The sequence below is a fragment of the Elgaria multicarinata genome, chromosome 4, assembly GCF_023053635.1.
Source record: "Elgaria multicarinata webbii isolate HBS135686 ecotype San Diego chromosome 4, rElgMul1.1.pri, whole genome shotgun sequence".
NCBI classification, from domain to species: domain Eukaryota; kingdom Metazoa; phylum Chordata; class Lepidosauria; order Squamata; family Anguidae; genus Elgaria; species Elgaria multicarinata.
Genome location: NC_086174.1, coordinates 344772 through 371536, shown reverse-complemented (window position 1 = coordinate 371536; position 26765 = coordinate 344772). Strand labels below are relative to the sequence as shown.

Below are 26765 nucleotides of genomic sequence, written 5' to 3'. Positions count from 1 at the left end.
GGCAACCTGTCAAGGCCGGCTTGCTGGAGGCGGGCGGGGGCCGCTTCCTTTCTAGCGCCCTTTTTTTCTCTCCGACCAAGGAGTGCTGGGCGAGGAAGTCGTCGCCACCCTCGCCAGAGCCCCGCACTGGTCGCTCTCGCAGAACGCCGTTAGTCGGACCTGATTCCAGGCAAAGGGGCGGGCTCGGCCACACAATCCCACCCTGGCTGCGTTCGGACGAGACGCTAATCGACCGTGTGTGTGTGTGTGTGTGTTGGGGTTAATAGGAACAGAATGGGAAACAATCGTTGATTAGCGTGTCGTCCGAGCTCAGCCCCTCTATGGGTGGAGAGGGAAAGGCACTCTGCATGTGCTCAGGGGCACTTTCCTCCCTCGTCCGCTTACAAACACGGGGAGGTGAGGGGCGGTGGTTGACGCGGCGGCGTCCCTCCTGCAAAGGCCACCTTCTGCGGAGGACGCGTCTGGGCTCCTGCCGGGGCTCGGGAGGCCCTGCTGCACACACACGCGCTGCACTCCTTGCGAGCAAGTGCGGCGGGACTCAGCGGGGCAACCAAGGAGCGAGCGAGTCTCCCTCCCTCCTCCTCCTCCTCGCTGGCTCGTTCCCGAGCCCGAGCGACGGAGCAGAGCTGCTCCCCGCTCCGTGGCCTGTCCGCTAAGCCATGAGAGGACGGGGAGGGGAAGGGTGCCCCGGGCCCTAGAGAGCGCTTCTCCGCCGGCAGGGCTCGGTGGGACACGCGGCATCCGGGCATTGGCCACCCCGCGCAAGCGCACCGGGGGGGTAGCTGCTCCGTGAGTGGCGCAGGCGCACTCGGCTCCACCCGCCCTGCCGCCGCCGACTTGGGATGAAGGTGGGAGGGGCAGCTTCCGCGCCCTGTCCAATCCGGAGATGCCGTGGCGCGCAAGTCGCGCGCCTATTGGCCGTAGCCGGGCCCCGCCTCCGCCGTCGCTTCGCTCCGTCCGCGGCGCGTGAGGAGGCGCGGCGGTAGCAGCTGCTAGTTGGCGTCGGGCTGAGCTGGAGGGCGGCCGCGACCGGTGAGTCCGCTCCGTGAAGGGGGCGGCGGCGACGGCGGTAGGCCGGGCTGTGCGCGTGCGAGCGAGCGGCTCCGAGTCCGCCGGTCCCGGCTGCTGCGTCACGAGCTGCCCGTGACCCCGCCCGCCCGCCCGCGCAGTGCCCCGGCGCCTGCCCGGTCCCGGCGATGTCCGAAGGCGACGCCAAGCACCCGGGGAGCGGCGGCGGCGGCGGCTCCTCCGACCCGAAGCCTGAGGCGGCGGCGGCGGCGGTGGCAGCTTCGGGCCTGACCTCGCTGTCTCCCCCCATGGCGGCGGCGGCGGCGGCCCCGGAGGAGGAAGAGGAGGAGGAGGAGGAAGAGGAGAGCGAGGACGAGTCGGAGATCCTGGAGGAGTCGCCCTGCGGGCGGTGGCAGAAGCGGCGCGAGGAGGTGCGTGGAAGGAAGGGCGCGGGTCTCCCCCCGCGCTTCCGGCCCGGCGGAGGCGTCCCGGGCCCGAGGCGGCAGCCCGAGGCCCCTTGGCCCTCGCGGCGGGCGGGGCGCTCGGGCACTCGCTGGCGGGCCCCACCGGCCGGCCTGCACCGCTCCGGCTGGGGGGCAGGGAGCCGCCTTGCCCCCCACCCCCAGCGACCGGCGCTGCTACCGCCGCAGACCGCCCCGAGCCATCCCCGCCACCCAGCCGTTCCCTCTGGGTGAATGGGGAGACGGTTCGCCCGCCCGCGGGCCTCTTCCGGGGGCCTCTGCGGAGCTTCTGCCTGTGCTTCGCGTCCAAGGGCCGCTGCGAGGGAGGGAGGGACGGAGGAGGCCGTGTGGGGCTGCTCGCCGGTCCTCAGGGGCAGGGCGTGGGGGGGAGCGTGGGGTGCCCCCTAATCCCTGTGGGCGCCTCGCTGTGGTCGCCTAAAACTCCTGGGCCACCCCTGGCCTTCTGCCGTTTCCCGAGCTCTCCTGCCCTGGGCCAGGAAGGGGACCTGGGTGCCTTCCGGCCCCCTCTTTACATCACTGCAGGCTGGAATACGAGGCAGCGCCTGGCCGAGGGTGGAAACAGTGTGGCCTGGCATTAGCCAGCTGCGTCGGTGGTGCCCCCCCCCCCAACAACCATGCCTCCTTTCTGGGAGAAGCCGCAGGAAGGGAGGTGTAAAACTTCAGGAATCTTGAGGCGATAGGAAGATCCGTCACCCATGGGCCACACTGCTTCATCTAAGGAGGGCCAAAAACTGGCATCAAACACCCCCCCCCCACGGCGTTCAGATCAGGAGTGCAGAACCCAGCAGCCAAATCCATCTCTCTGGGGTTCCCTAGATGGCCAGGTACCCTTCCACTGGCCCTGCCCCCCCCCAAGTTGTCCAACCCTGATGGATCGGTTAGACGTGGAGCAAATACAAGGAAGATCTTATCTGGTATTAGAAGGGACACGTTGACATCCCATGCGCAGAACAAGAAGAAACTTGACTCTATATAGAGGAAAAAATGTTTTCCTGTAAAAAAGTTAAAGGAGCGATAACGCTTGAAAGATCAGTTAACTCCTTCATATTCATCCTCTTCGCCCACAGTAGGTGCCATAATTTCAAGTAGGGAAGCCTGTGGGTTCTAGTCCACAAGAACCTATGCTATAAATTATATATTTAAAATAGTTTTTAGGTTGCCTTTAAGTGTAGAACCTTCTCAAAGCAGCGTACAAGATTAAAAGCATGTGCAAGTAGACAAAGAGGCAGCAAATAAATATCTGGTCAAATACTGAAAATCAGTAAAACCTGCAGCCCACAGATTCTGAAAAAGCCAGTGAAAGCTGTTGGGTTTTCAGAGCCTTCCTGAAGACCTGCAAGGAAGGGGCCTGACGAACTCCTGATTAAAAGCAGATTTTGGAGGTGCGGGTCTGCCCGTCCCTCGGGCTCCCCAGCCTTTTGTGGGGAGCACTCCCCCCCAAAAAACCCCAACAACCTCAAAGCATCTTACACAGTACATCAATCCATAATTAATATAACAGGGGAAAGCCCCAAATCAATGTAAACCTTAATTAGCAAAATAATGCAAAACAAACACCATGAACAAGTAATGTAAAAGCAGCGCAATACAAAAAGCATTCATCCACACTATACAAAATCCTCCCCCCACCCCACCCCGGCAGCCTAGAATGAACACCACAAAAGCTGCCCACAGCAATTGGCCCATAACTCCTGACCGAATGCCTGGGGAAATGATTGTGTCTTTCCCTTGGGTCAAAAATATGACTGAATCGGTTCCAGGCGATTTTCCTTGGGCAGAGAGGCTTCCATAGGGAAAGTGCCCCCGGGGACTTTTGTCATTTCGGTAAGCATCGTTGGAACTGTAGAGAAAATTAACGTCCCTGAATCCGCAATTATGTCCAGCTCCATCCTAGTGAGCCATGATGGCCTTGAACAGGCCGGAGTGCGTTTGCTCTTAAGTGGAATCCAGTGTCTGAAAGATCCGTTAGAGCAGTACGACAATGGAATCCGTTACCTAGGGAGGTTGTGGGCTCTCCCACACTAGAGACACATTCAAGAGGCAGCTGGACAACCATCTGTCAGGGAGGCTTTAGGGCGGATTCCTGCATTGAGCAGGGGGTTGGACTCCATGGCCTTGTAGGCCCCTTCCAGCTCTGCTATTCTATGATTCCTTGGTCTGAAGTTTTGTTTGGAACTTTATGGCCCGCAAAACAAGCAAGGCTGACGTGAACTGAGATATTTTATTTATTGACTTGTTAGTTTTGAAATACTCCCCAGATTTTCACTTGATGAAGATGATGTTGGGAGGTGGGGTGAGTGGGGAACAGAAGTAGGGTCTCCAGAAGTGAATCTTAACAGAGAAGGTGAGCTTCTGGGTATGTTGGTTTGAAGTTGTCTAGAGCTTTACACGTTAACACTGGTGCTTCAATTTGTTCTTGGAAATGGGCTGGGGGCACCGCTCTAAGACGTTGCATGTGATAGGTCCCCAGTTAACCAATGTGTGGCTGTATTTTTCACTGACTGAACAGTCTTCAAAGGCAGCCCCACTTCGAGCACATTGTATGTCTAAACGAGAGGCTACCAGGGTACAGAGAATTTGCCAGATGTATCAGCACCTTTGCCATGTTCCCATAACCCTCCCCTCCTTTTTCACATTTGTGGCTGGTTGGGGTCAAGTGGTAGATAGTGGGTGGCGCATAGACCAAGTTGCATGTCTTCCTTGAGCCTTGCAAGTTTACGCAGGGAAAATTGCGCCGAGGCTTGGCTTGCTCTGGCAAGCGTCGCGTTGTCTTCCTTCCACTGGGTCTGGGAAATGGACACTTGTGTCTGGAGCGCTTTCTGTGCCTCGGGCGCTGCCACAAAGCTGCCCAGGGCAGCCCATGGTTTGGGTCAAGCTGGCTCTGGGAGGGACAGTCCCACAGCTCCACCAGGCGGCTGCATTGGATGGCTGGCTGGCTGCTGAGGGTCAGTGGCTTCAGTGCCCAGGTGCGGCTTGAAAGCTTGCAAAGCTGCGGCTCCCTCCTGCTTCCTTGAGTGCACCTGAGCAGGGGGCTGGGGAGGCTTTCTAGGAAGAGAGCCCAAGGGGTGCCAGGGCCTGGCCTCTGGTGCTGAGGCAATTGCAGCTCACCCGGAAGCCGGTTTGTCCTTTGGAAGGGGCTTGGGGGGCACCTCCAGGGGGGAAGACCAGTTGCTTGGCAGGATTGTGCTTTGCCTCCAGAGGCCCCTCCTCTCTTAGAATCATAGAATAGCAGAGTTGGAAGGGGCCTACAAGGCCATGGAGTCCAACCCCCTGCTCAGTGCAGGAATCCACCCTAAAGCATCCCTGACAGAGGGTTGTCCAGCTGCCTCTTGAAGGCCTCTAGGGTGGGAGAGGCCACCACCTCCCTAGGTAACTGGGTCCATTGTCGTACTGCTCTAAGAGTCAGGAAGTTTTTCCTGATCATAGAATCATAGAATCGCAGAGTTGGAAGGGGCCTACAAGGCCATTGAGTCCAACCCCCTGCTCAATGCAGGAATCCACCCTAAAGCATCCCTGACAGGGTTGTCCAGCTGCCTCTTGAAGGCCTCCAGTGTGGGAGAGCCCACCACCTCCCTAGGTCCATTGTCGTACTGCTCTAACAGTCAGGAAGTTTTTCTAAAATCCAGAGTACGTGTATGGCTACATTCTTCCTGCAGACTTGGCGATGCTGAGCTTTCCCTTCTGCAGAGGAAGTCTCGCTTAGCTAGATCGGACAGGCTCACCTTGCTGATCTTGAGGAGCAGCTGGCTGGCTCAGTTGGTTGGCAGAGATGAATCCAGGGGCCCTTCCGCCTCTCCTGTGGATTGGAGCCCTCCTCAATTTCTCAGGTGCCTGTGAGGAGCACTGGCCTCTGTTCGCCTGGGTTTCAAGGCATTGTGATGCAGTCCTTAGCCTGGTGCTTCAGTGGAAGTGGGGCCCTCCCTAGGCGACACCTGCACTTCCCTGCCCGGCTTTTCCTTTGCCACCCTGTTGGGGCACTTGTCTGTCTGGACACAGCGGGGCTCTCTGCCGAATGCTAAATGGCGTTTGAAAGCACGGCTGTGCCTTCTGGGTCTTACAAGCCAATATAATGTTGTGGCTGAGGGTGTGAATCATGGGTTCAAATCGTCCCCCAGCAGTGAAGATCACTGTGGTACCAGGACACTTCTTTCCACGGCACATAGCTAAACTGATGGCCCCAACCTGGACAGCTTTAAAAGCGAATTGGATAAATTCATGGAGGAGGAGGAGGAGCCCATCAGTCAGTGGGTACCAGTCGGGATGCCTGGGAGTGCCAGTTGCTGGGGAACGTGAGTGGGAGGGGCCCCTTGCCTTCCTCGTGTCCTGCTTCCATGGGAGCAGACTGCTGAGCAAGGCAGGCCTTTGGGCAGTCCAGCGGACACGTCTTTGACTCTTATGGTCTTGGGTGTTCTCAGCCCTACCTCGTTAAGGAAAGGGCCTCCCCTGAGGTTTTTTGAGGGCCGGCAGGGTCCATTTACAGTCTCAGAAGAGGAAACTTCTCTAAAATGAGGGAACTGGTGAAAAGGAAGTTGAAAGGGGGAGTCAGGAGGGTCACCGCAGGTTAGGGAAGGCAGCACCGAGTCCAGGAGGTCACCGGCATGGTTAACAAGCAGCGTCAAGGAAGCTATTCCAGAACAGAGGGCTTCCTTCAGAACATGGAAGTCTTGCCCCAGTGAGGAAAATAAAAGGGAGCACAAGCATGCAAAAAAGGCAATGCAAGCAGACAATAAGAGATGCAAAAAAGCATTTTGAAGAGCACATCGCTAATAATTTATTTATTTTTGTGAACCATCCAGGGAACTTCAGCTATTGGGGGCAGTAATAATATCAAGTAATAATGCAATAAATAATATCAAGGCCAACAATAAAGAATTCTTTAAATACATCAGAAGCAGGAAACCAGCTAGAGAAGCAGTTGGACTGCTGGATGACAACAGAGTTAAGGAAAGACTAAAGGAAGACAACGAGGTGGCAGAGAAGCTGAATGAATCCTTCACATTGGCGTTCACTGCAGAAGATACAGGGCAGATGCCTGTGCCAACGTTTTTATTAATGACTTGGACGAGGAGGTGCAGGAAATGCTTATCAAATTGCAGATGACACAAAATTGGGTGGGATAGTTAATACCCTGGAAGACAGAAGCAAACTTCAAAGGGATTTTGATAGGCTGGAGTGCTGGGCTGAAAAGAACAGAATGAAATTTAATAGGGATAAATGCCACGTTCTACACCTAGGAAAAAGAAACCAAATGCACAGTTACAAGGTGGGGAATAATTGGCTCAGCAATACTACAAACGAGAAAGATCTTGTAATGGTTTTAGGTCACAAGCTGAATATGAACTAACAGTGTGGTGCGGCTAGAAAATAAGCAAATGCTATTTTGGGCTGCATTAATAGAAGTATAGCTTCCAAATCGCGAATCATAGAATAGTAGAGTTGGAAGGGGCCTATAAGGCCATCGAGTTCAACCCCCTGCTCAGTGCAGGAATCCACCATAGAGAATCCCTGACAGATGGTTGTCCAGCTTGCCTCATCTGGAGTATTGCATCCAGTTCTGGGCTCCACAATTCAAGAAGGACGCAGACAAGCTGAAACGTGTTCAGAGGAGGACAACGAGGATGATCAGGTGTCTGGAAACAAAGCCCTATGAGGAGAGACTGAAAGAACTGGGCATGTTTAGCCCGGAGAAGAGAAGATGGAGGAGAGACATGATAGCACTCTTCAAATACTTGAAAGGTTGTCACACAGAGGAGGGCCAGGATCTCTTCTCAATCAACTCATAGTGCAGGACATGGAATAATGGGTTCAAATTACAGGAAGCCAGATTCCTGTAACTTGAACTGTACTTCACTTTTCCCAGGGGGTCATGGACCTGCTTTTGGGAGAAGACTAAGCCAAAGTAGGAATTAAGCACTTCAGCCTTTTCTTTGTCATCTGTTATCAATTTGCCATCCTCGTTAAGCAGTTGAACCACTATTACTTTCCTTTGCCTTAGACTATTCACGTATCTGAAGAAAGCCTTTTTATTGCTTTTAGCATCCCTCGCTAATCTCAGCTCATTCTCAGCTTTAGCCCTCCTGACAACATTTTGGCACTTCTGTGCCACCTGTCTGTACTCTTCTTTTGTAGCCTGGCCTTCCTTCCGCTTCCTATATGTATCCTTTTTTGTTTCCAGGTCATCTCTAAGTTTTTTGTGGAGCCACATTGGTTTCCTCTGTTGTCTTCTATCTTTTTTCCCTGCTGGAATTGTTTGCAATTGTGCCTTTAAAATTTTCTTTTTTAGGAACTCCCACTCATCTTGGACTCCTTTTCTCATTAGGGTCTCACTTGCCACGGGATCTTACTTACCATTGCCCTGGGCTTATTAAAATCAGCTTTCCTAAAATCCAGAATACGTGTATGGCTACACTCAGCTTTTGCTTACTTTAAAATCAAGAACTCAAGTATGACGTGGTTGCTTTCCCCCAGAGTTCCCATAACTGCCACTTTATCCACTAAGTCATCCCTATTGGTCAGTATCAAGTCAACGATAGCCGATCCTTCCTCCACTTTTTGTAGGAGAAAGTTATCAGCCGCACGTGTCAGGAATTTCTTGGAAGGGCCGCTTTTGGCAGTAATGGTCTCCCAACAGATATCAGGGTAATTGAAGTCCCCCATCACTACTACATCAGACTTCCTTGAAACACTGGCAATTTGTTTCTCAAAAGTTTCATCCTCGTCTTCTCCTTGATTGGGTGGTTGGTAGTAGACTCCGATTATCCTGTTCTTTTTATTCCTTGCCCCATTTCTTTTAATCTAGATGCTCTTGGTGGGGCTCCCGGTCTGATCCGCCTGTATTTCTGTGTAGGGATAGGTATTTTTTAACATATAGCACAACTCCGCCTCCCTTTCTATTACTTCTGTTCTTTTTGAACAAGTTATATCCTTCAACTGCTATATTCTAGTCATGGGAGTCATCCCACCAAGTTTCAGTTATACCTATCAAGTCGTATTTGCCTTCATGTATTAGGAGTTCAAGTTCATTCTGTTTGTTTCCCATACTCTGGGTATTAGTATATAGACATTGAAGACCATGTGCTTTGTAGTCTGGCTTCGTTCCTATGTTATTGTGAAGACTATTTGGGGTCGCTATTGGAGCTGTTCTCCCTGTTATGGTGCATAAGCCTTCATTGTTGCCCCCAAGTTTATATCTCCCAACCCCGTAGGATTCAGTTTAAAGTCCTCCTGATGAAGTTCTTCATGCTGTGGCCAAATACATTCTTCCCAGCCCTTGTGGGGTGCCAGCAGTCCATCTTCCAAGTAGCACAGCCCATGGTCCCAGAATCTGAATCTCTCTCATTAGCACCACGTTTGTAGCCAGTCATTCACCCAGAGTATTTTTCTTTCCTTTTCTATTCCTCTTCCAAGAACTGGAAGGATGAATGAGAAAACTCTCTGGGGAACTCTGTTGTTAACCTTCAGGGAGGAGAGGACAAAGCACAGGCTATTCCAGTACAATCGGAAGGGCATTTAAAAAAAGGACACAGAAACAATGGACGGAAAGGATTCTCCAGTGACGACCTGCAAAGTGTGTGCAATGTTTACTTGGACTTCCAAAAAGCTTTTGACAAAGGGTTAGGGTTAATGTCCTTCTGGAAATGCGGTGCCCAGAATCATACACAATACTCCAGGTGTGGCCTCACTAGTGCCGAGCGGAGAGGAAGAAGGGCTTCATGCGTCTTTGCTACAAAGCGTCTTCTGATGCAGCCCAGAACTGCGTTAGCCCTTCTAGCAGCCATCTCGCACGGCTGACTCCTATTCACCTTGCTGTTGACGTCCACATCCAAATCCTCCCCCGATGTAGTGCTCACTAGCCACAAATCCCCCCATTTTGTATGTGAACCCTACGTTTTCCCTCCCTAAGTGTCAAACCTTCCATTTCCCTCCTTGTTAAAGGAGGTCTTGTTCCTCTCAGCCCAGTCTTCCAACCTGTCCAAATCAGACTGCCGTCGCATTCTGTCCTCATGGGTCATGGCCAGACCTCCTAGTTTTGTGTCATCCACAAATTTGATAAGAAGCCCATCAATCCCGTCATCCAGGTCATTGATAAAAACGTTGAATAATCCCCAAGACAGAACCCTGTGGTACCCCGCTGGTTACTGCTCTTGATGTAGAGCCATTAGTGCCGACTCTCTGGGTGCGGTGAGCCAGCCAGTTGTGGACCCACCGTCCTGTAGTGCCATCCAAGCCAAACGTTAGCGGCTTGTCAATGAGAACGTCACGTGGAGCCTTGTCAAAAGCTTAGCTGAAATCAAGGCAGATCATGCCCACAGCCTTCCCCTTGTCCGCTAGAGTAGTTACCCAGTCAAAGAAGGAGACACATTTTGTCTCGCGTGACCCGTTTTTGACAAAGCCATGCTGACTCTTCGCAAGCGCAGCATTGTCTTCAAGAGGCTTACAAACGGCCTGCTTTATGACCTGCTCTAGCATCTTTCCAGGGATTGATGCTAGGCCCACTGGCCGATAATTACTGGGATCGTCTCTCCCTCACCCTCCTTTCTTGAAGAGGGGGACTACATTTGCTCTTCTCCAGTCCTCTGACACCTCCCCAGTTCTCCTCAAGGATAATTGACAGAGGTCCTGACAGGTCTTCAGCCAGTTCCTTCACTACTCCAGGGAGTATTTCATGAAGCCCTGGGGACATGGGGGCATCCAAATTGGCTAGAAGTTCCTGTACCACGTCCTTACTGATCTGCACCCTCCCCTGTTGCGTTTGTTCCCGGTCTATTCCACGCAACTCAGCATTTCCTTTGGATGTCAGGCATTATAAGAAAAGGAATTGAGAATAAAACTGCCAATATCAGACTGCCCTTATACAAATCTATGGTGTGACCACACTTAGAATACTGTGTGCAGTTCTGGTCTCCACACCTAAAAAAGGATATTGCAGAGCTGGAAAAAGGGCAGAAAAGAGCAACTATAAAATGATGAAGGGGCTGGAGCATCTCCCCTGTGAGGGAAGGTTACAACAGCTGGGATTGTTTAGCTCGCAAAAAAGGAAGCTGAGGTGAGACATGATAGAGGTGGACAAAATGATGCCTGGTGTGGAGAATGCAGACAGGGAGACATTTTTCTCCCTCTCCCATAATACTAGAACCCAGTAGAGTCATATCCCATGAAGCTGAGTGGTGGGAGATTCAGGACAGAGAAAAGGAAGGACTTCTTCACACAGTGGATGTCTTTAAAAGGGGTTTGGATAAATTCCTGGAGGGGAAGGCTGTCATTGGCTACTACTTACAGCTACATGCTGCCTCCAGGGTCACAGGCAGTATATGTACACCAGTTGCTGGGGAACATGGGTGGGAGTTGCTGTTGCACTCATGCTGTACTTGTGGGCTTCTGGTTGGCCATCGTGTGAACAGAGTGAAGGACTAGATGGACTCTTGGTCTGATCCAGCCTCAGGGCTCTTCTGATGTTCTTATGGTAGGTTGCTTTGGGTAGCATCCCTCCTACCCTTGGGCTAGATAACCGGGTCCGGTGTGTTCCCTATCTTTGGCTGTTCTGTGCGCCCCCTGTCCCCCGCTTTGTCTCCCTTTCTTGAAATAGTCCAGGGGACGGCTGGAAATCAAACCAGCACAGCCTTGCCTTGTTTGCCGGAGTATCTTTTTGCTTTGCTGGTGCTGCTCCCTGAGCCTTGGCTCTGCATTTCCACAGCCGCTGTTTCTGCAGCTGTCCTCGAAGTCCTGTCATTGTTTCTCCTCCTCCTCCTCGCGTCCTTTTGTCCCCCTCCTGCGGTGTGTGTGCTTCTGAAGTTCCCCGGGTGGCTCGTTCCTGACGAGGCTGGATGGCTGTCAGTCTTACCGTGTCGTGTGACTCACTGTAGCTTCACCCCAGTAGAGGAAGTGGCTGAGCAGCTGGAGCAGGGAGCGCCCTGGACAAGAATGTGGCCCTGCTGCTGCCAGGTGGGCGGCCGCCTCACCTCCGATAGGGCACACACCGGACTCTGAGCTGGAGCGGGTGGGTCAATGGATCGGGCCAGCTGAGGCTCTGAGCTGTGGGATGGAGAAGAGTCCTGGCCCGGCTGGAAACCCCGGCCTCTTGAGTCGTGCGAGGCGGCCGGCCTCCCTGCTCCTGCACCCTGATGATGCAAAAGCCACGCTGGGGAAACGGTTCCTCCACGCCCAGAGGCCCTGGCAGCCTTCATCATGGCGGGGTTGCGAGGCCCGGAAGCCAGAGAGAAGGCAGGAGCAAGTGGTCTTAAAGCTCAGCCGTGGAAGCCTTCTGGATCGATGCCATCCAGGCATGGTGATTTGTACATTTGCAACTCGTTAATAGCCCCTTAAACGGCCTTCCTCTTTTGTCCTTTTAGGTCGACCCAGTTCTTCAGTCCCCTCCTGATCCAAAGAGTTCGCTCGGCTTGTCAGCCCTCCTTCTAGCCTCCTTTTTATTAATCTTGGGGATTTATCTACTGCACTTTGAGCAACAAACATAACCATGGCAATACAGTATCATAAAACCAGCAGCAGCAACAGCAAAACATGATAAAACCCAGCAAATTCAATCAGCATTTAAATATTTCAGGGTTTTTTAGGGCCTGGGAGAATAAAAAGGTCTTTGCAAAGGAAAAGGCAAACAAGTCAGGTGAAAAGCAGGGATTTTAACATTTGGTCTTAAATGGTTTAGGAACATTTTGTGCTTCAAGTTCTTTGTTCATTTGCTTTGTGGCCAACTTGCGTGTGCATTTTTCACTGTGGCACTTGGGCCTCTTCGACAGGCTGTCACGTTCTACCCTGTACTCGTGGCCTATTTTATCCCCTTCTGCATTTGGACCACCAAAAACGTTTTCATCTTCATCCTCTTTGGAAGATTTAATCCGAACCGGATGCTTCCCAGCTCCTGTCGACTTTCCCCCAGGATTTAGCTCAAAAGCTGCTCTGCCACCCTTTTTTTAATGTTCAGCGCCAGCGGTCCGGTTCCATGCTGGCTCAAGTGCAGCCTGTCCCTCTTGCACAGGCCCTTGGCTCGTCCCGAAATCTTCCCCAGTGCCGAACAAATCAGAGCCCCTCCTCATCCAGTGGGCCACGATGGGGATGAAGATGGGGGAGGGGGAGGGGCCATGTAGGTCACACCAGGCCCCCCGGGGGCTGGAAGTCCTCCCCCGCTTGAGCCCCCGCCCCCTTCAACAGTTTCACGAATGCGCTCACCTTCAGAGGTCTTCTCCCCCCCCTTTCAAATCAAAAGTCACCCTCTTGGGTGTTCTTGGCACTTTCCCCCTCACACATTGAGCTTGGTAGCCCTGCAGCCCACCTTCCCCATCTGTTTGGCAACAGCACTGACCTTGCCACCAGGCCCTGGGTGTCCCTCTGGGTGATGGACACTCAGGCTGCCTCCCCTCCCCTGGCTGCATGGGCCAGCTTCTCTAAGGCCCAGTCATTTAGGAGATGGAGGAAGGTTGCCTGGAGAGGTTGGGGGTGGTGTTTCTGGGGGGCTGCCCTCAGTGGGTGCCAGGCAGCTCTAGGCAGCCACCTCACCGCACTTCCCCCCCCCAAAAAAAAAACTTCGGCTTTTCTCTCTGCCCACTTGCATCCAGGTGAACCAGCGCAATGTTCCTGGGATTGACAGCGCCTACCTGGCCATGGATACGGAAGAAGGGGTGGAAGTGGTTTGGAACGAGGTCCAGTTCTCAGAGCGCAAGAACTTTAAGCTTCAGGAGGTTGGTGAGACTGAGCGGGGGGTGGGGGGTGGCAGGCAGGGAGTGGCGGGGGACGTGGAGGCCAGCGTTGTGGCCGGCAGGGCGAGGCTGTGGGGCAGCCCCGCTTGGGGCACCTTTGCTCTCCTCGGGTGGGTGGGGGCTGACGATGCCGTGTTCTGCTGCTGCAGGAGAAGGTCAAAGCAGTCTTTGACAACCTGATCCAACTGGAGCACCTGAACATTGTGAAATTCCACAAGTACTGGGCGGACGTGAAGGAGAACAAGGCCAGGGTAAGTGGGATGACGCCCGCGCAGAATCTTCCGTCTTCCTGGCTGGCTTGTGAAGTAGCAGCAGCAGCAGCAACTGGTTCTTCCTCCCTCTGACTAGGTGATCTTCATCACGGAGTACATGTCCTCTGGGAGCCTGAAGCAGTTTCTGAAGAAGACAAAGAAAAACCACAAGACCATGAATGAAAAGGTGACACCCCCCCCTCCCCCCACACTTCCCAGCCAGAAACCCCGCTTGCTCTGTGCTGGCGTCATTCCAGCGCGGCCGCGAGTCCTGTGTTGCCCTTCTGCCTGCCTGGAAGCCCATGTTTGTTGGGGCCATGAGAAGACAGCAGCTGGCTCCTGGCCTGGTTGGTGCCGCTCAGTGGGGTGACGTGCAAGCCCAGAACTGCCCGGGCCTGGATTGTGCGGGCGGGGGCGGAGGGGCATGGCCCAGGACTGCCCGGGCCTGGATTGTGCGGGCGGGGGCGGAGGGGAGGGGGAGGGGCATGGCCGCTGCAGATGTTGCGGGGGCCCTCTTGGTGATCCGCGCTGTCTCGTGTTGTAGGCCTGGAAGCGCTGGTGCACCCAGATCCTTTCTGCTCTCAGGTACGTGGCTTTGGCTGGGGTTGTGGGCAGGGGGCTGAGGGGCAGCAGTAGCGTCTTGCCCGGCTGTGGAGCCCACCCTGCCCGAGGTCCCTGAGCCTGCAGGGCGAGGGCTGGTCTTTGGGGCTTTGACTCCGTGGCCTTGAGGGCGCCTGCCGAGGGACCGGTCTCCCTTGCGGGCTTGAAGGCTCTCTTGGGGCCTGACGACCAAAGCAATCCAGGGCGGGGCTTCTGTTGCCCCTGCACTGGCTGTGGGATCCGCCTTGCTGCCTGCCCTGGTTCCGCACGCGGGGTGGGGTGGCTGGGAGGGCTCTCCTCCTTCGTGGGGTGCCTGGAGCATTGAGCGCTGTGCCCTCCGGCACTGGCCCTCCGTTGGGGGCGATGGGCGTGGCTGCCCCTGCTGCCTGACCTTTCCTGCCTTGCCTTCTCAGTTACCTTCACTCTTGTGAGCCCCCCATCATCCATGGGAACTTGACGTGCGACACCATCTTCATCCAGCACAACGGGCTGATCAAGATCGGGTCAGGTGAGGCTCTGCTGTGGAGCCCTGGCCTGGGCAGAGGCCAGCTGGAGGGAGGGCCCTGGGATTCAGGGAGCCCTCCGACTGGGGCTTCTTCCGGGAGCCAGTCTTGCTGACCTCTGGAAACCTGGAAACTGCCGCTGCCTCTCTCCCGCTCCCGGCTTTGTGGCTGCAGTGTGAACGGGGTGCTGGACGAGACGGACCCTTGGTCTGATCCAGTCTCAGGCCGCTCCTTATGCTGTTGAGTCTGCTCGGGCCGAGGAGGAGCCGGAAGCAGCTCTGCTAGCCAGCCACGCCTGTGGGCCCTCTGCAGCCGAGGGCGGTGGTGGGAAGGCTCTTGGCCCTTGCTTGGAAGGGGAGGGGAGGGGGGCGGCCCTTGAGGCGATCTCCACAGCCTCGTGCGTCCGGCCCAGGAGTGTTTCGTGAGCACGCGCAGGGCTCTGGGTGTTGCGTCGTTTCACGGGTGTGGGCTCAGCTGTCCGCCGCGGGCTTTGTTTGTGCTGGTTGTGTGTAGACCTTTTGCTAACGACGGATCGTCGCAGTCTCCTTTTGGAAGCCCCCCTCCTGCCCTCCCTCCCCTTCAGACCCTCTCTTTAGACAGGCCGGCCAGGCGCCTCCCTCCCTCCCCCTCCGTTTCCCAGCCCCAGGTCACGCCTGGGGCTCAGCCAGTGGCGTGTCGGCAACACAGAGGGGGCCGAGGGGCCTCTTCTCTTCTCCTCCTCCATGCATTTTTCTAATCCCCCTTTAAAGCCACCCAGGCTGGGGATCACCACGGTAACGCTCAGCACTTTGCCAAACTGCAGCCCCCAGAACGGCCCCGGAAGCGAGTTCTTATGGGGACGGGAGGGTGTCTTTGGCTGTGGGGCATTTTGGACTGCAGGTCTCTGCAGCACCGAGTCCTAGAACAAAATCCATCAAGGCTTGCAAAGTTTCCAGTCTACTCTTTGCTGGTTGTGAGAGCCGCAGAATTGGATCGGCCAAAATCTCTGGCTGAGCGCACAGTCTGTGATCGTGATCTGCAAGATGCTGCCTGAAAGCTCGTACGCCGCTGCCCTGCTGCACCTGGTGGAAGGAGGCCGCCCCCGCCCCCCTGCCTCTGCGAGCGGATGTCCTGCCTTGGCTCGTGGGCTTTGAGAGGCTCTCGTTTGTTGACGTGTTCTGAGTTGGACCCTGCCTTTCCTCGAAGGAGCTTGTGGCATTTTAATTGACTTTCGTGTTCTGCTTTTATGCAAACCTCCCTGGGAACTTCCTCTGAAGGGCCTTGTAGGGCGGAATAGGGGCTCCGAAAGGAGGCAGACGGTGGGGGTGGGCTCCCCGTCCGCATCATCGCAAGGCAGCACAGCTTCCAGGCAGCAGTGGTGCCTGAGGCAGCCCAGAGTTCCATGCCCCAAGGCCTAGTCCCAAGTGGCGCCTGCCTGAGCACCCAGATTCTCGGCTCAGCTCCTGGCTCCCAAGGAAGACGGCTTGGAGAGAGCAGCTTCCAGCCCAGCCGGCCCTGGGTCCGCCAGCCCCTCCTCCTCCTCCTCCTCCTCCTCCATGCCTTCGGCTGGAGTTGTGGGCCGGGGGGGGCAGTAGCGTCTTGCCCGGACCAAGAGGCGCCTGGCTGTGGAGCCCACCCTGCCCAAGGTCCCTGAGTGGGCAGGGCAGCGTCACGGGCCGTTTCCTCTGCTGCGGCTTCTGCACAGTCCCTCCTGAGGCCAGAGCGTCGGAACATTCTGCAGCCCAGCCAAGGAAGGAAAGGAAGCCACCGCCGCAAACTCTCTGTGGAAGAGCCCCGGGCAGTTCTGGCGCTGGGCGAGGGAGCTCCAGGCAGCCGCTCCCGTCTCCTCCGGCAGGAAAAAGCAAAGCAGTGACTGATGGAAGCCTGAACTGTTCCCAAATGGCTGCCGGGAGGGGGGGGGCATGTAGGAGGCTCCAGGCATCAGTTGCTGATCTGCCTCAGCAGACCTTACCAGGATGCCTTCCGGAAGGAAGGAAGACGGGCAGGTGGAGCCCCCTTGTCCACGAAGGGCTCTGCCTGGCTGGAATTCCCCCCTTCCTCTTCCCCGGGGGGCACGGCAGCACCTTCACCCAGGAGCCTGCTGCTGCTGCTGTTTCGTCACACCAGGGTCCCATGGCCGGGCGCTCGTCTTGGGGCCCCGCTCCTTGGGCCCTTGTCAGGAAGCAAAGCGGTGGCCCCGAGCTGGAAGCCGGCAGCAGCCCTTCCCAGCCTCCGTTGGAGAAGGAGGCAGCGCTGGCAGGAAGGGCCCTCAGGTGAATTCCCGTGGATCTCGGGGCTTACTGCAGTGTGGGCCACCTGGGCTCACCGGCACCCCCGCCGTGTCTGGCTTCGTCGCAGCTGGCTCGGCTGCTGCTGCCGCCGCCAGCTGAACCCTGCTCTGCTCCCGCGTGCCACCCGTGGCTGCCCGCTGGCAACTGCCAACAAGCTGCTTCTGCGCTGTGGGCAGGAGAAGGAGGAGCGGGCGGCTGCCGCCTTCCCCGTTGATGCCCCCCTCCCCTAGTTTGCAAAGCAGGGACAAACGAGCAGCCCCCGAGTCCCTCCGTGCACCTGTGGCCTGTGTGAGGTGTGGCGCAGGGCAGGGGAAGCGTTGCTGTGACCGAAAGCCCCTGGGCCGCTGGAGCTGTCTGGGGCAGCTGGGGCCCAGCCTGGCCCTCCTCCCCCGCCGGTAACTGGGAGCCTGAGGGTGGGGCTGCTGCCGCCGCTGCCTCCTCACTGCCCTTCTGGGCATCCCTGCTCCCCTCGGGGCGCCCCCTCTGGCCCCCGGCCCCCGTGTTCGTGACGAGGCTTCCCCTGACTGCCAGAACAGCTGTGCCCTGCCCTGTCCTGTCCTGTCCTCCCGTTCCTTTCCTCTTCTCCGCCCGGCCCCCATCCGTCCCTGGTACAGGGGTGTCCCTTGTTGCAGCCGAGAAGGTTCCCACAGCTGTGCAATGCAAGAGGCTGCCTGTGAGGGGGCGGTGGCCAGGGTGGGTGGGTGCTTGGGTCTGCAGGGGCAGGTGTCCGCGGAGGCCGGCAGGCTTGGTGGGAGGAGGAGAGTGCTGGCACCCTCCTCTGTCTGTCGGCCCAGCATCCCGGGGTTCCTTCCTGGGGCCCTTGGGGAGGCGCCGGATCTCGCCAGGCAAGAAAGGGCCCTCCCTTGCCTGAGCCCCTTCTCCCCAAGGGGAGGGGAGGGGAGAGGCGGTCCTGGCCTGAGCCAGGTGGAGGGGGAGGAGGACAGGAAGCGCGTGGCCCTTTGCCCTGGACCCGGGGGGTGGGGCGCAGAGGCTGGCTGGGGGCCTCCCGGGGGCCAGAGCACCAGCTGCCCTCGCAATTTGCCGTCTCCGTGCGGTTGGGGGCAGCTGCCCAGGTGGAAGGCTGGCTGTGCCTCCTGCTTGATGCCTGGGCCGCCTGCCTTGCCTTCCTGCTTATGGGCTGCCCCCCTCTGTCTCTCTCTCTCTCTCTCTCTCTCTTTCCAACAGTCTTTCATAGGATTTTTGCTAATGGTGAGCAAATCTCTCTGAGCACTGGTCACGACCATCTCAAGCTACATCTATAGCTGTCCATATCTATAGACATACTTTTTCTTAAAATCTAGCATCACTTTTACATTTACAAAGCTCCTCCCCTGCCCCTGCTTGCGAGGAGGCTGGCCTGTGCCCCTCTCTTGCGTGGTTGTGCCCTCCCTCCATCAGGGCTTGGGGAGGGAGCCCAGGTCCTCTGCTGCGCCCTGCCTGCTGCATGCTGCCTCCTGCACGTGGCCTGGGCTGCTCTTGCGCCTTCAGGAGCTGCTGCTACTGCTGCAGCCACCAAGCTGCTGCTTGCTGCTTGCTTGTGCTTCTGCCAAGCGCTGGGGCCCTGAGCTCGGAGCCGAGGCAGGGCTGGGCGCTGGACCTTGGACCCTTTGCAGCCGTGCGCTGGGCCTGCCTGGGGAACAGCCCAGGGAGAGGCCTCTGGGCCCCCCGGCTGGATCGGAGAGCCAGGCTGAGCCGTGGGTGCCGCTCTGGTCCTGGCGCGGCCGCAGTGCCCTGTCCGTGCTGTCGGAGCCCTTTGGGGCAGCAGCTTGCCTCGGCTGATGCCATCACACGACTGGGCCCAGGCGGCGGCGGGAAGGGCACCTCCTGACACATCCAGGGGCGCTGGCAGCAGCCAGTAAGGGGGCTCGTCTTCGGGAGCTGTGCAGAAGGAGAAGACGAAGCAATCAGCCCTGCAGGCAGATGCTACCAGGGACCCGTGAAACACCCTGAGGGGTAGAGCGGTACGGCAGCGGAGCCCATGGCCGAGGGAGGTGGCCGGCTCTCCCACACTGGAGGCCTTCCAGGGGCAGCTGGACGGCCACCTCTCAGGTGTGCTTTGAGGTGGATTCCTGCATTGAGTAGGGGGTTGGACTGGATGGCCTCAGGGCTCCTTCCAACCCTACGATTCTGTGACGCTGTGTTGACGGGCTGAGATCCTGGAGCCTGGCCAAGTCTACGCCGTGCCCAGAGGCAGAGCAAACCCTGTGAAACGAAGGCCTGTGGTCACTGCGTTGGGACAAGGCAGGAAGTGGACGTGATGCTGCTTCCGTCAGGCGGCCATCAAAAGTCCAGAGAAGCAGCCGCCGGAGACCCGGCTGCCTTGCACTCCCCTGCAAGGGCTCCATCTCCGCCTTCCACCCAAGGAGCCTGCGTGGCCTCTTGCCCTTCAGGGCTGGAGTTCCATCTGCTGTGGCTAGAGAGAGAAATCCTGGAAGTGTTAAAGCTGAGAAAACGGCGGGAAGAGTGGAAATGCACGGGTGGAATATGAACCGTCAGAAAGTGAACTGTTGGGGCTGAATGGTTTGATCAGAGAACCCGGGGCAGAAGAAAGAGCTGCTCGCAAAACAGTTGTGTGGAAGGCAGGCGGCTGCTGCTGCTGCACGCCAAGCCAGAGCTGGGCCTCGCCTGTCCGGGGGCAGGGTTTGGGGCGGGGGAGTTCTCCCCCCACCTGTATGGCCAAAATCCTTGTCATTGGGGATGCTGCAGGGGGAAGTTGGGAGCTTCTGCCTGCAGAGCACGTGCAAACCATCGAATGTCCCCCCAGCAGAAAAATCTCTCTGGATTGAGTTCCAGGCTCTGGCAGGAGATCCCTGTGACGCCACCTTCTTGAGGGCTGGGAAATGCCGTCTGCGCACGGAAAGGGTCCAGCTCATTCAGTTTGACTTGGCCAAACGCGAACGTGTGTAACGGAGCCTTCATTTTATTCACATGAAGGCAAGTAGATATGGCTGAGGGTGTCAAGAGATGGAGCAGCATGATGCTGCAGCCAAAGAGACTCAACGTGTGTCTTCGTTTTTGCTGCGAGGGAAAATAGGAATGAACTAAAAACTGAGGCTGAAAAGCAGTAATTCACGAGAACGATGTTCTTTATCTCCCAAACTGCATATAAACTGCATGCATACGTGCAGGAAGAACCTCTTAGAAGAAACGGATATTCTTGTTGGAAAGAGAAACTCTGAAAACAGGCCGCCTCGTAGTAAAATCAAAGGAGCATTGCTGTAACTGTAAACCTGATTGGTGGGAGATTCAGGACAGACCAAAGGAAGGGCTTCTTCACACGATGCACAGTTTAACTATGGAATTCGCTGCCACAAGATGTGGTGATGGCCACCCATTTGGATGGCTTTGAAAGGGGTCTGGCTAAATTCCTGTAGGCGAAGGCTGTCAAGGGCTACTAGTCCTGATGGCTGGGTGCAATCTCCAGTATCAGAGGCAATGAGCCTGTGTGCACCAGTTGCTGGGGAACATGGGTGGGAGGGGGCTGTTGCACTGTGTCCTGCCTTGTTGGTCCCTGGCCGATGGATGGTGGCCGCTGTGTGAACAGAGGGCTGGGCTAGATGGAGGCTCGGTCTGGCCCTGCAGGGCATTTCTTATGTTCCCAACCTGGATCCATATTTATGTCCACCTCCATCCTGGTAAACATCGGTAGCCTTGAAAATACTAGCAGGATTTGAGTGTATTACTGTCAAGCATCTGGCAGATCCGTCGTTCCTTGTTCTGAAGTTGTGTTTGGTGCTTCATGGACCTCAAAGCAAGGAAAGCTCACGTGAACTGGAAGAGCTACCTCAAGAATTTGGCTCGTTACTTTTCAAACACTGGCAGAAGATGTTGGGATGTGAAGCAGGCAAGAAGCAACTCTGTACCGCACCATGTGCATTGATGGTGCTACATAAATAAATGATAATAATAATAATAATACAAGAGGCGTCCAGCTCTGTGGGATCAAGGCCTCTGTGACTTTTGAAAGGGGATGGACGCCTTCTGACTTGGAGCCCAAAGGCGGCGGCTGTTTGGCTAAGAATTCAGTCCCAGGCCGTCAGAATGGCTAGAGCATCTCGCCGGCCCCAGGCCTCCTCTCTCTGCTTGCTGCCGCCTTGGCCTGAAGGAGGGAGGGTCTCCCTGTCTTGGCAGGGCTGTTGCTGCCCCGGGCTCCCTGGCCAGAGCTCAGCAGGGCTGCTGCTCCGCGTGTTGGTCTCTGCCTCGGCTGCCCCCCCCCCCCCGGCTTGTTGCTTTCCTTGTGGGGCCATCTAGGGAAATTGTGCAGGAGTGGGGGGCAGCTGGTGCATGGAGCTGTGCAGCCCTGGCAGTGGAGGGAGCCCCTCCCTTCCCTCTTGGAGGAGGGGACAGCGTGTCGTCGTTGTCGTCCCTCCCCCCCTCCGTGCATGTGTCAGATCCAGGGTTCTCTGTGCATTCAGGGGCCATTGGAGGTCACTGGGAAGCTCCATTCATGGCACAGGGCAATGAGGGGGGCGGTCAAGCATTTGCCGCAGTGGCTGTGGGGGCACCTCCAGCCTTGTGTTCTGGCCGGCTGGCCTGCCGGGGAAGGGATCCCCCGGACAGAAGGGCAAGGGGGTGGGCAGCCTCTTCCACTGGCGCCCAGGGCTCTGGCCTGCTTCCCAGGGGCCGGGTTGGCGGCTGTGAGTGCAGAACCTTTTTCTTCCTCCCCTGGGCTAGCTGGAGGCGCTTTGGAGCTGACCCCCGGGGAAACTAGGGACGGGGGCGTCCCTCTCCCCTCTGAGCTGGGCCTGCGCTCATCTCTACCTTTTGTCGGGGACTGCTGGATGCAGGGGGAGGGGGGAGGGGAGGGGAGGGAGGGCGGCAGTAGGGCCTGGGCTCCCTTGTGAAGATGTACGTGGAAGAAGTTGCCTCCTGCCTCACACCTCCGGGAAGGATGGGGATGCCCAGCGCCTGACCTGCTGGCCTCTCTTCTCTTCCAGTTGCCCCAGACACCATCAACAACCACGTGAAGACGTGTCGGGAGGAGCAGAAGAACCTGCATTTCTTTGCTCCAGAGTACGGGGGTACGAAGGGTGGACGCGGGGGTGGTGGGGGTGGGGGTGCTGCAGGCCAGGGCTGGCTGAGTCTGTTCGGGGGCCCTCTGACCCGCTCTTTGCTTGCGGTGGCTCACGACTCTGGCCCTGGGCCCATGGAGGAGGGAGAGGCGGCTCTCCGCCACGAGGGCCATAGATTGCCTCCAGGGCCAGAGGCACCTCTGCATGCCAGTTGTGGAAACACAGGCGGAGGCGGGGGGAGGGGCTCGATGGGGCTCCTGTCCTGCTTGTGGGGCTGCTGTCCCCTGGGGCATCTGGCTGCACACACAGGCTTGCGTCTGCTTCAGCTTCAGGCCTCTTCTCTCCCCCCCTCCCCCCGGCCATGTGTGGCTCCTTATTGCCATTTTCTGTTCCAGAAGTTGCCCACGTGACCACAGCAGTGGACATCTACTCTTTTGGGATGTGTGCGCTGGAGGTAAGGAAAGCTATTGGGGGGGGGCGTGTTGCATCTCTCCCCCCCCGGATCTTTTGGGGTTTGAGGGGGGAGGGGTGGCTGAGATAATAGGGCTTTTTCGGGCCTCATTGCTCCCTTACTGTTTGGGTTAGAGACCCGGCAGTCTGTGTCTGGATCCCCAGGGGAGGGCGGATTAAGAGGGGGGCTGGGGAAGGTGAGCTGGCCGGGCCCGGGGGGCGTCGCTTCCGTCTCTGCCCCTGCGGCAGCACCTGGGCACTGTGGGTGACCCGAGGGGCGGGGATAAGCCCCACTGAGCTCCCCTTCCATGCCCATTGCAGATGGCGGTGCTGGAGATCCAGGGGAACGGGGAGTCGTCCTACGTGCCGCAGGAAGCCATCAACAACGCCATCCAGTTGCTGGAGGACCCCTTGCAGCGGGTGAGGGCTGCCCCCCTCCCCACCCGGCCCCGGCCCCGGCCCCCTCCCAACCTCCCTCCCAACCTCCCTCCCTCTCCCTCTCCGTCTCTCTCTCTCTCTTTCTTCCAGGAGTTCATTCAGAAGTGCCTGGAGCCCCAGCCCACCAAGCGCCCCACGGCCCGAGAGCTCCTTTTCCACCAGGCCCTCTTCGAAGTGCCCTCCCTGAAGCTCCTGGCAGCCCATTGCATTGTGGGCCATCAGCGTAAGTAGGGGCGGGAGCGTGCAAGGCCTTCCTTTCCGTGCGGAGTGGTTCCCCACCCTGGCGTTCCTGGCGTTCGTCCCTTCCGTGAGGCCGATGTCTCTGGTGGGGGCGTGGGGGGTCGGAGAGAGGCCCGGCGTGGCTCCCTCTGCACGCAGAAGGGTTCCGATCCCAGCCACACCGCCAGGGAGGAAGGGGGGCTTCCAGTCAGCTCCATGTTGCCTTTCGGGGTTTTAATTTTTGTGAGAAATGTAATCGATGAAATGACTCTACTTCCGTGAGCCCACTGCGGCGGGGAAGATCCCACCCCCACCCTGGCCCTGGCCCTGGCCCTGGCCCTGGCCCTGGAGGCCTTCAGAAACCCCTCTCCTCAGGCGGTAGCTCTTCCTGCCCCCTCCTCTTCCTAAAACAGAAAGCCCCGGAGACTGTGCCAGGCTCCTTCTTTTGGAGGGGATGCCCCCTCTCCCCCCCCCGAACATGTTGCTCTGCCTTCGCCGTGTGCTTTCGCCAGCTCTGCAAACTCCTTTTCGAGGACTCCAAATACAGCTGTGCCAAAGATTTGCACGAGGGCGTAAGAATATCCTGTTCCAAACAAAGCCTAACATAGAAATTGCCACCCTGTGTGGCACCACGTTCATCGGGGCCACTTCAGCGCCCCCTCAGTGGGTGGGGGGAGTGGGGAGGGTCTGCCCCAATGAGCATGGGTGCTGCCTGCCTACCTGCCTCTCGCCCTCGCTTGCCTTTGGGCTGCCCCACCCCCCACCCCCAGTTGGAGAGACCTTTTCCAGCAGCCTGCAAGCGTGGGCCGTGTCCACGGCTCAGACCGCTCCCGCTCAGGCCATTTGTGAGCGCGCGGAATTGTGCCGCTTCCTTCCCTCTGGCCCTTCAGAGGCAGCGCCGGATGCAGAGGCTGCCGGCCCTTCCTTGGCAAAGGCTCTGGTTAAGGCCGAGGTCGGGGGGAGGCAGTTTGTGCAAGGCCCCACCAACCGTGCCCCCGTTTCGATCCCCTGGCAGACATGATCCCCGAGAACGCCCTGGAAGAGATGACCAAGAACTTGGACATGAGCGCTGTGCTGGCGGAGATCAACCACGCGGACCGCGAGGGCGTCCGCATGATGTGAGGCCTCTCTGAGGAGCTGGGAATTGCTGCAGGGTGGGGGGGGCGGCGGGGGCGGGGGCAAGGAAGGCCACGCCGGGAGTGGATTGGCCCCTGCTGGGGCGGTGGGGGGCGAGGGGAGGGGGCCGGGGCCAGGGCAGACCTTGCCCTTGGGGGTCAGCCCAGGCCCAGCCTCTGAGCGGATGCTTTCCTGTTCCAGCTTCTCCCAGTCACCGGCACTGGAGCTAGACAAGTTCCTGGAGGATGTGAGGTGAGGACTGTGGGGCTCTCCTCCCTCCCTCCCTCCCTCCCTCCCTGGGGCAGGCAAAGGCAGGGCGCTGCTGGTGAGGCCAGGGCCGCTGCTGGGGCCGAGTCACAGCCCTCCCTCTCTCCTTCCCTCCCCCCCCTGCCCCCTCAGGAACGGCATCTACCCTCTCACGGCCTTCGGCCTGCCCCGTCCCCAGCAGCCCCAGAAGGAGGTGGTGACGTCCCCCATTGCGCCCCCCTCGGTCAAGACGCCGACACCGGAGCCTGCGGAAGTGGAGACGCGCAAAGTGAGTGGCGCGGGGGGTGGCTGGGGGTGGCGTGGGGGGGGTGTCGCCCCCACCCCCGCGTTGGCTGATGCCCCTGCCAGGCCTCAGCTCACCGCTCCCCCCCCTCCCTTTTTCCTTGCAGGTGGTGCTGATGCAGTGCAACATTGAGTCTGTGGAGGAAGGCGTGAAGCACCACGTATGCGCTGGGCAGGGCTGGGCTCTCTGCGCTCTCTTGGGGCGGCCGCTGGGGGTGGGGGTGGGGTGGGGTGGGGGGCAGGCAGCTGCGTCTCGTAGCAAGCAAACTGGGCGGCTGGACTGACCACGCCATTTACTTCTCTCCCCGGACAGTTGACGCTGCTGCTGAAACTGGAAGACAAATTGAACCGGCACCTGAGCTGTGACCTGCTGCCCAGTAAGTGCCTTGCCTTGCCTTGCCTTGCCTTGCCCCGCGCTGCCCCTCCCTCCAAGCCACAGGCAGGAATGCTCATCGCTCTCCTTCCCTCCCCAGGTGACAACATCCAGGAGCTGGCAGCTGAACTGGTCCAGCTGGGCTTCATCAGCGAGGTAGGCTCTGACCTGGGCTCCTGGGCTCCCTGGGGGTCAAGCCACTGGGGCCCAGGAACGGCCCCTTAGTCTTGCCTCTCACTGCACTCTCTCCCCCCCCCCCCCCAATCCCCTTTTGCAGGCTGATCAGAGCCGGCTCAGCTGTTTACTTGAAGAAGCGTTCAGCAAGTTCTTCTACTCGCGGAACGGGGCCCTGGCGGCTGTCACCGTGTCGTCGTAATGATCCCTCGCCCGCCCCGCCCCGCCCCCAGCAGCCATTGGTGCCCCTGCTGGGGCTCTGTGTAGGAGGGTCCTGCCCAGGCCTGCTGCGGCGGCCGCTGCCGTTGCCAGCTTGGCTATGCCTCCCGCATGCGTCGTAGCCGGGCCCTGCAGACAATCGCTGCCACCGTTTGAGGGAGGGGGCAAGGCGGGGAGGGGGCTGTGTGCCTTGTCAGTATTATTTCCCTGTGGCCTCCCCTCCCTGGCTCACCTGCATGGAGTTTTCTTTTGCTTGAATTGTACAGTTTTTGCACAACACTGAGATGTCTGTCTTCTTATTTAAGGAAGGAAGGAAGGAGGGAGGGGAGGGGAGGGGAGGGCAAAGTTGGTGTTTGCCCCATACCTCGCACACACTGTCCCTAGCCCCACAGCCACCCTCCCCTGCCCCACTTTGCTCTCGGCAAGCCTCCTGCCCTTCCGCACCAGCCTCGGCTGCCCTCCTTGCCCTGACATGCGTGGCAGTGGGGCTCCCCCGGGGCCCGGAGGAGGCAGGCAGGCATGTGGGTGGAGCAGTGTGCGTGCTTCAGGTGCAGAAGGCCGGGGCTGGGGGGAGGGGGGACTGTTGAGCCGCCCTCCCTCCCTCCCGCCCTCGCGCCTCCTCACGTCTCAGTGTGCTGCCTGCAGGCTGCCCCTCTCCGTCACTGGCAGGGCAGGGGGCCAGTTGGTCAGAGCCATGCGCTCCCCCCTTTCTTGTGCTGGGGCCTCCCCAAGTGTCGTTCCTGTTCCTATTTTTAATAAACTGTTTTGTAAATAAGCCACTGCAGCCTGTGTGTGCCTGGTGTGCCCTCGCCTGGAATTTGGAGAGGAGGCGGCTGGCCGGGGCTCCAGCTGTGGCCTCCTGGAGTGACTTGGCCCTTGCCTGTGCAGGGCCTGCTCAACATCTGATCTGGCTCTGGGCCAGGTGGGAGATGGAGGAGGGACTGAGGGACTTCTGCCTGCCAGCGGAGCCTCCTGCGGGGACGTGCTTCTGTCCGCCATGGCGGGGCCTGGCGTGGGCAGTCCTGTGCACGCCTCCCCGCCCCATCTCGGCAAAGAGCTTTCCCACCGTGCTCTGGCTGTCGGACGTTTTGCCAGGCATCGCTGTCTCACGGGAGCCGTTCCTTGTGTCAAAGAGCCGGACCGTGTGCTCTCCAGGACCACGGCGGTTCTTAAGTTAGATTTAATGCTGGGCAGAAATTGATCAGCAAGCGGAGTGGTATAATTCCCGGGACATGGAAGGGTTCGGAGCCCTCCAAGATGTGAGTCCTAATCTTTCACTTAAGCTCTTTCACGATTTCTGAAAATAGAAGTTCCACAGGAAGTAACGTCAAAAGAATAAAAAGGAATCACAGATTAAAGATATATTGTCCGGGATGTTTTAGGGTGGATT

At 58.0% G+C, this 26765-nt stretch overlaps 1 protein-coding gene across 1 annotated transcript; it reads left to right on the top strand.

Moving 5' to 3' along the window:
- The first annotated feature begins 1169 nt into the window (after window positions 1-1169).
- On the top strand, window positions 1170-25654 carry NRBP1 (nuclear receptor binding protein 1). The gene is made up of 17 exons (XM_063123655.1): window positions 1170-1439; window positions 13061-13183; window positions 13351-13452; window positions 13550-13639; window positions 13997-14037; window positions 14466-14560; window positions 21763-21846; window positions 22233-22291; window positions 22609-22707; window positions 22816-22948; window positions 23960-24062; window positions 24262-24312; window positions 24460-24595; window positions 24717-24770; window positions 24923-24986; window positions 25083-25138; window positions 25260-25654. Exons 1-17 carry the CDS (start codon window positions 1197-1199, stop codon window positions 25356-25358), a joined length of 1632 nt encoding a protein of 543 aa, XP_062979725.1. The 5' UTR covers window positions 1170-1196; the 3' UTR covers window positions 25359-25654.
- The last annotated feature ends 1111 nt before the right edge of the window (window positions 25655-26765 follow it).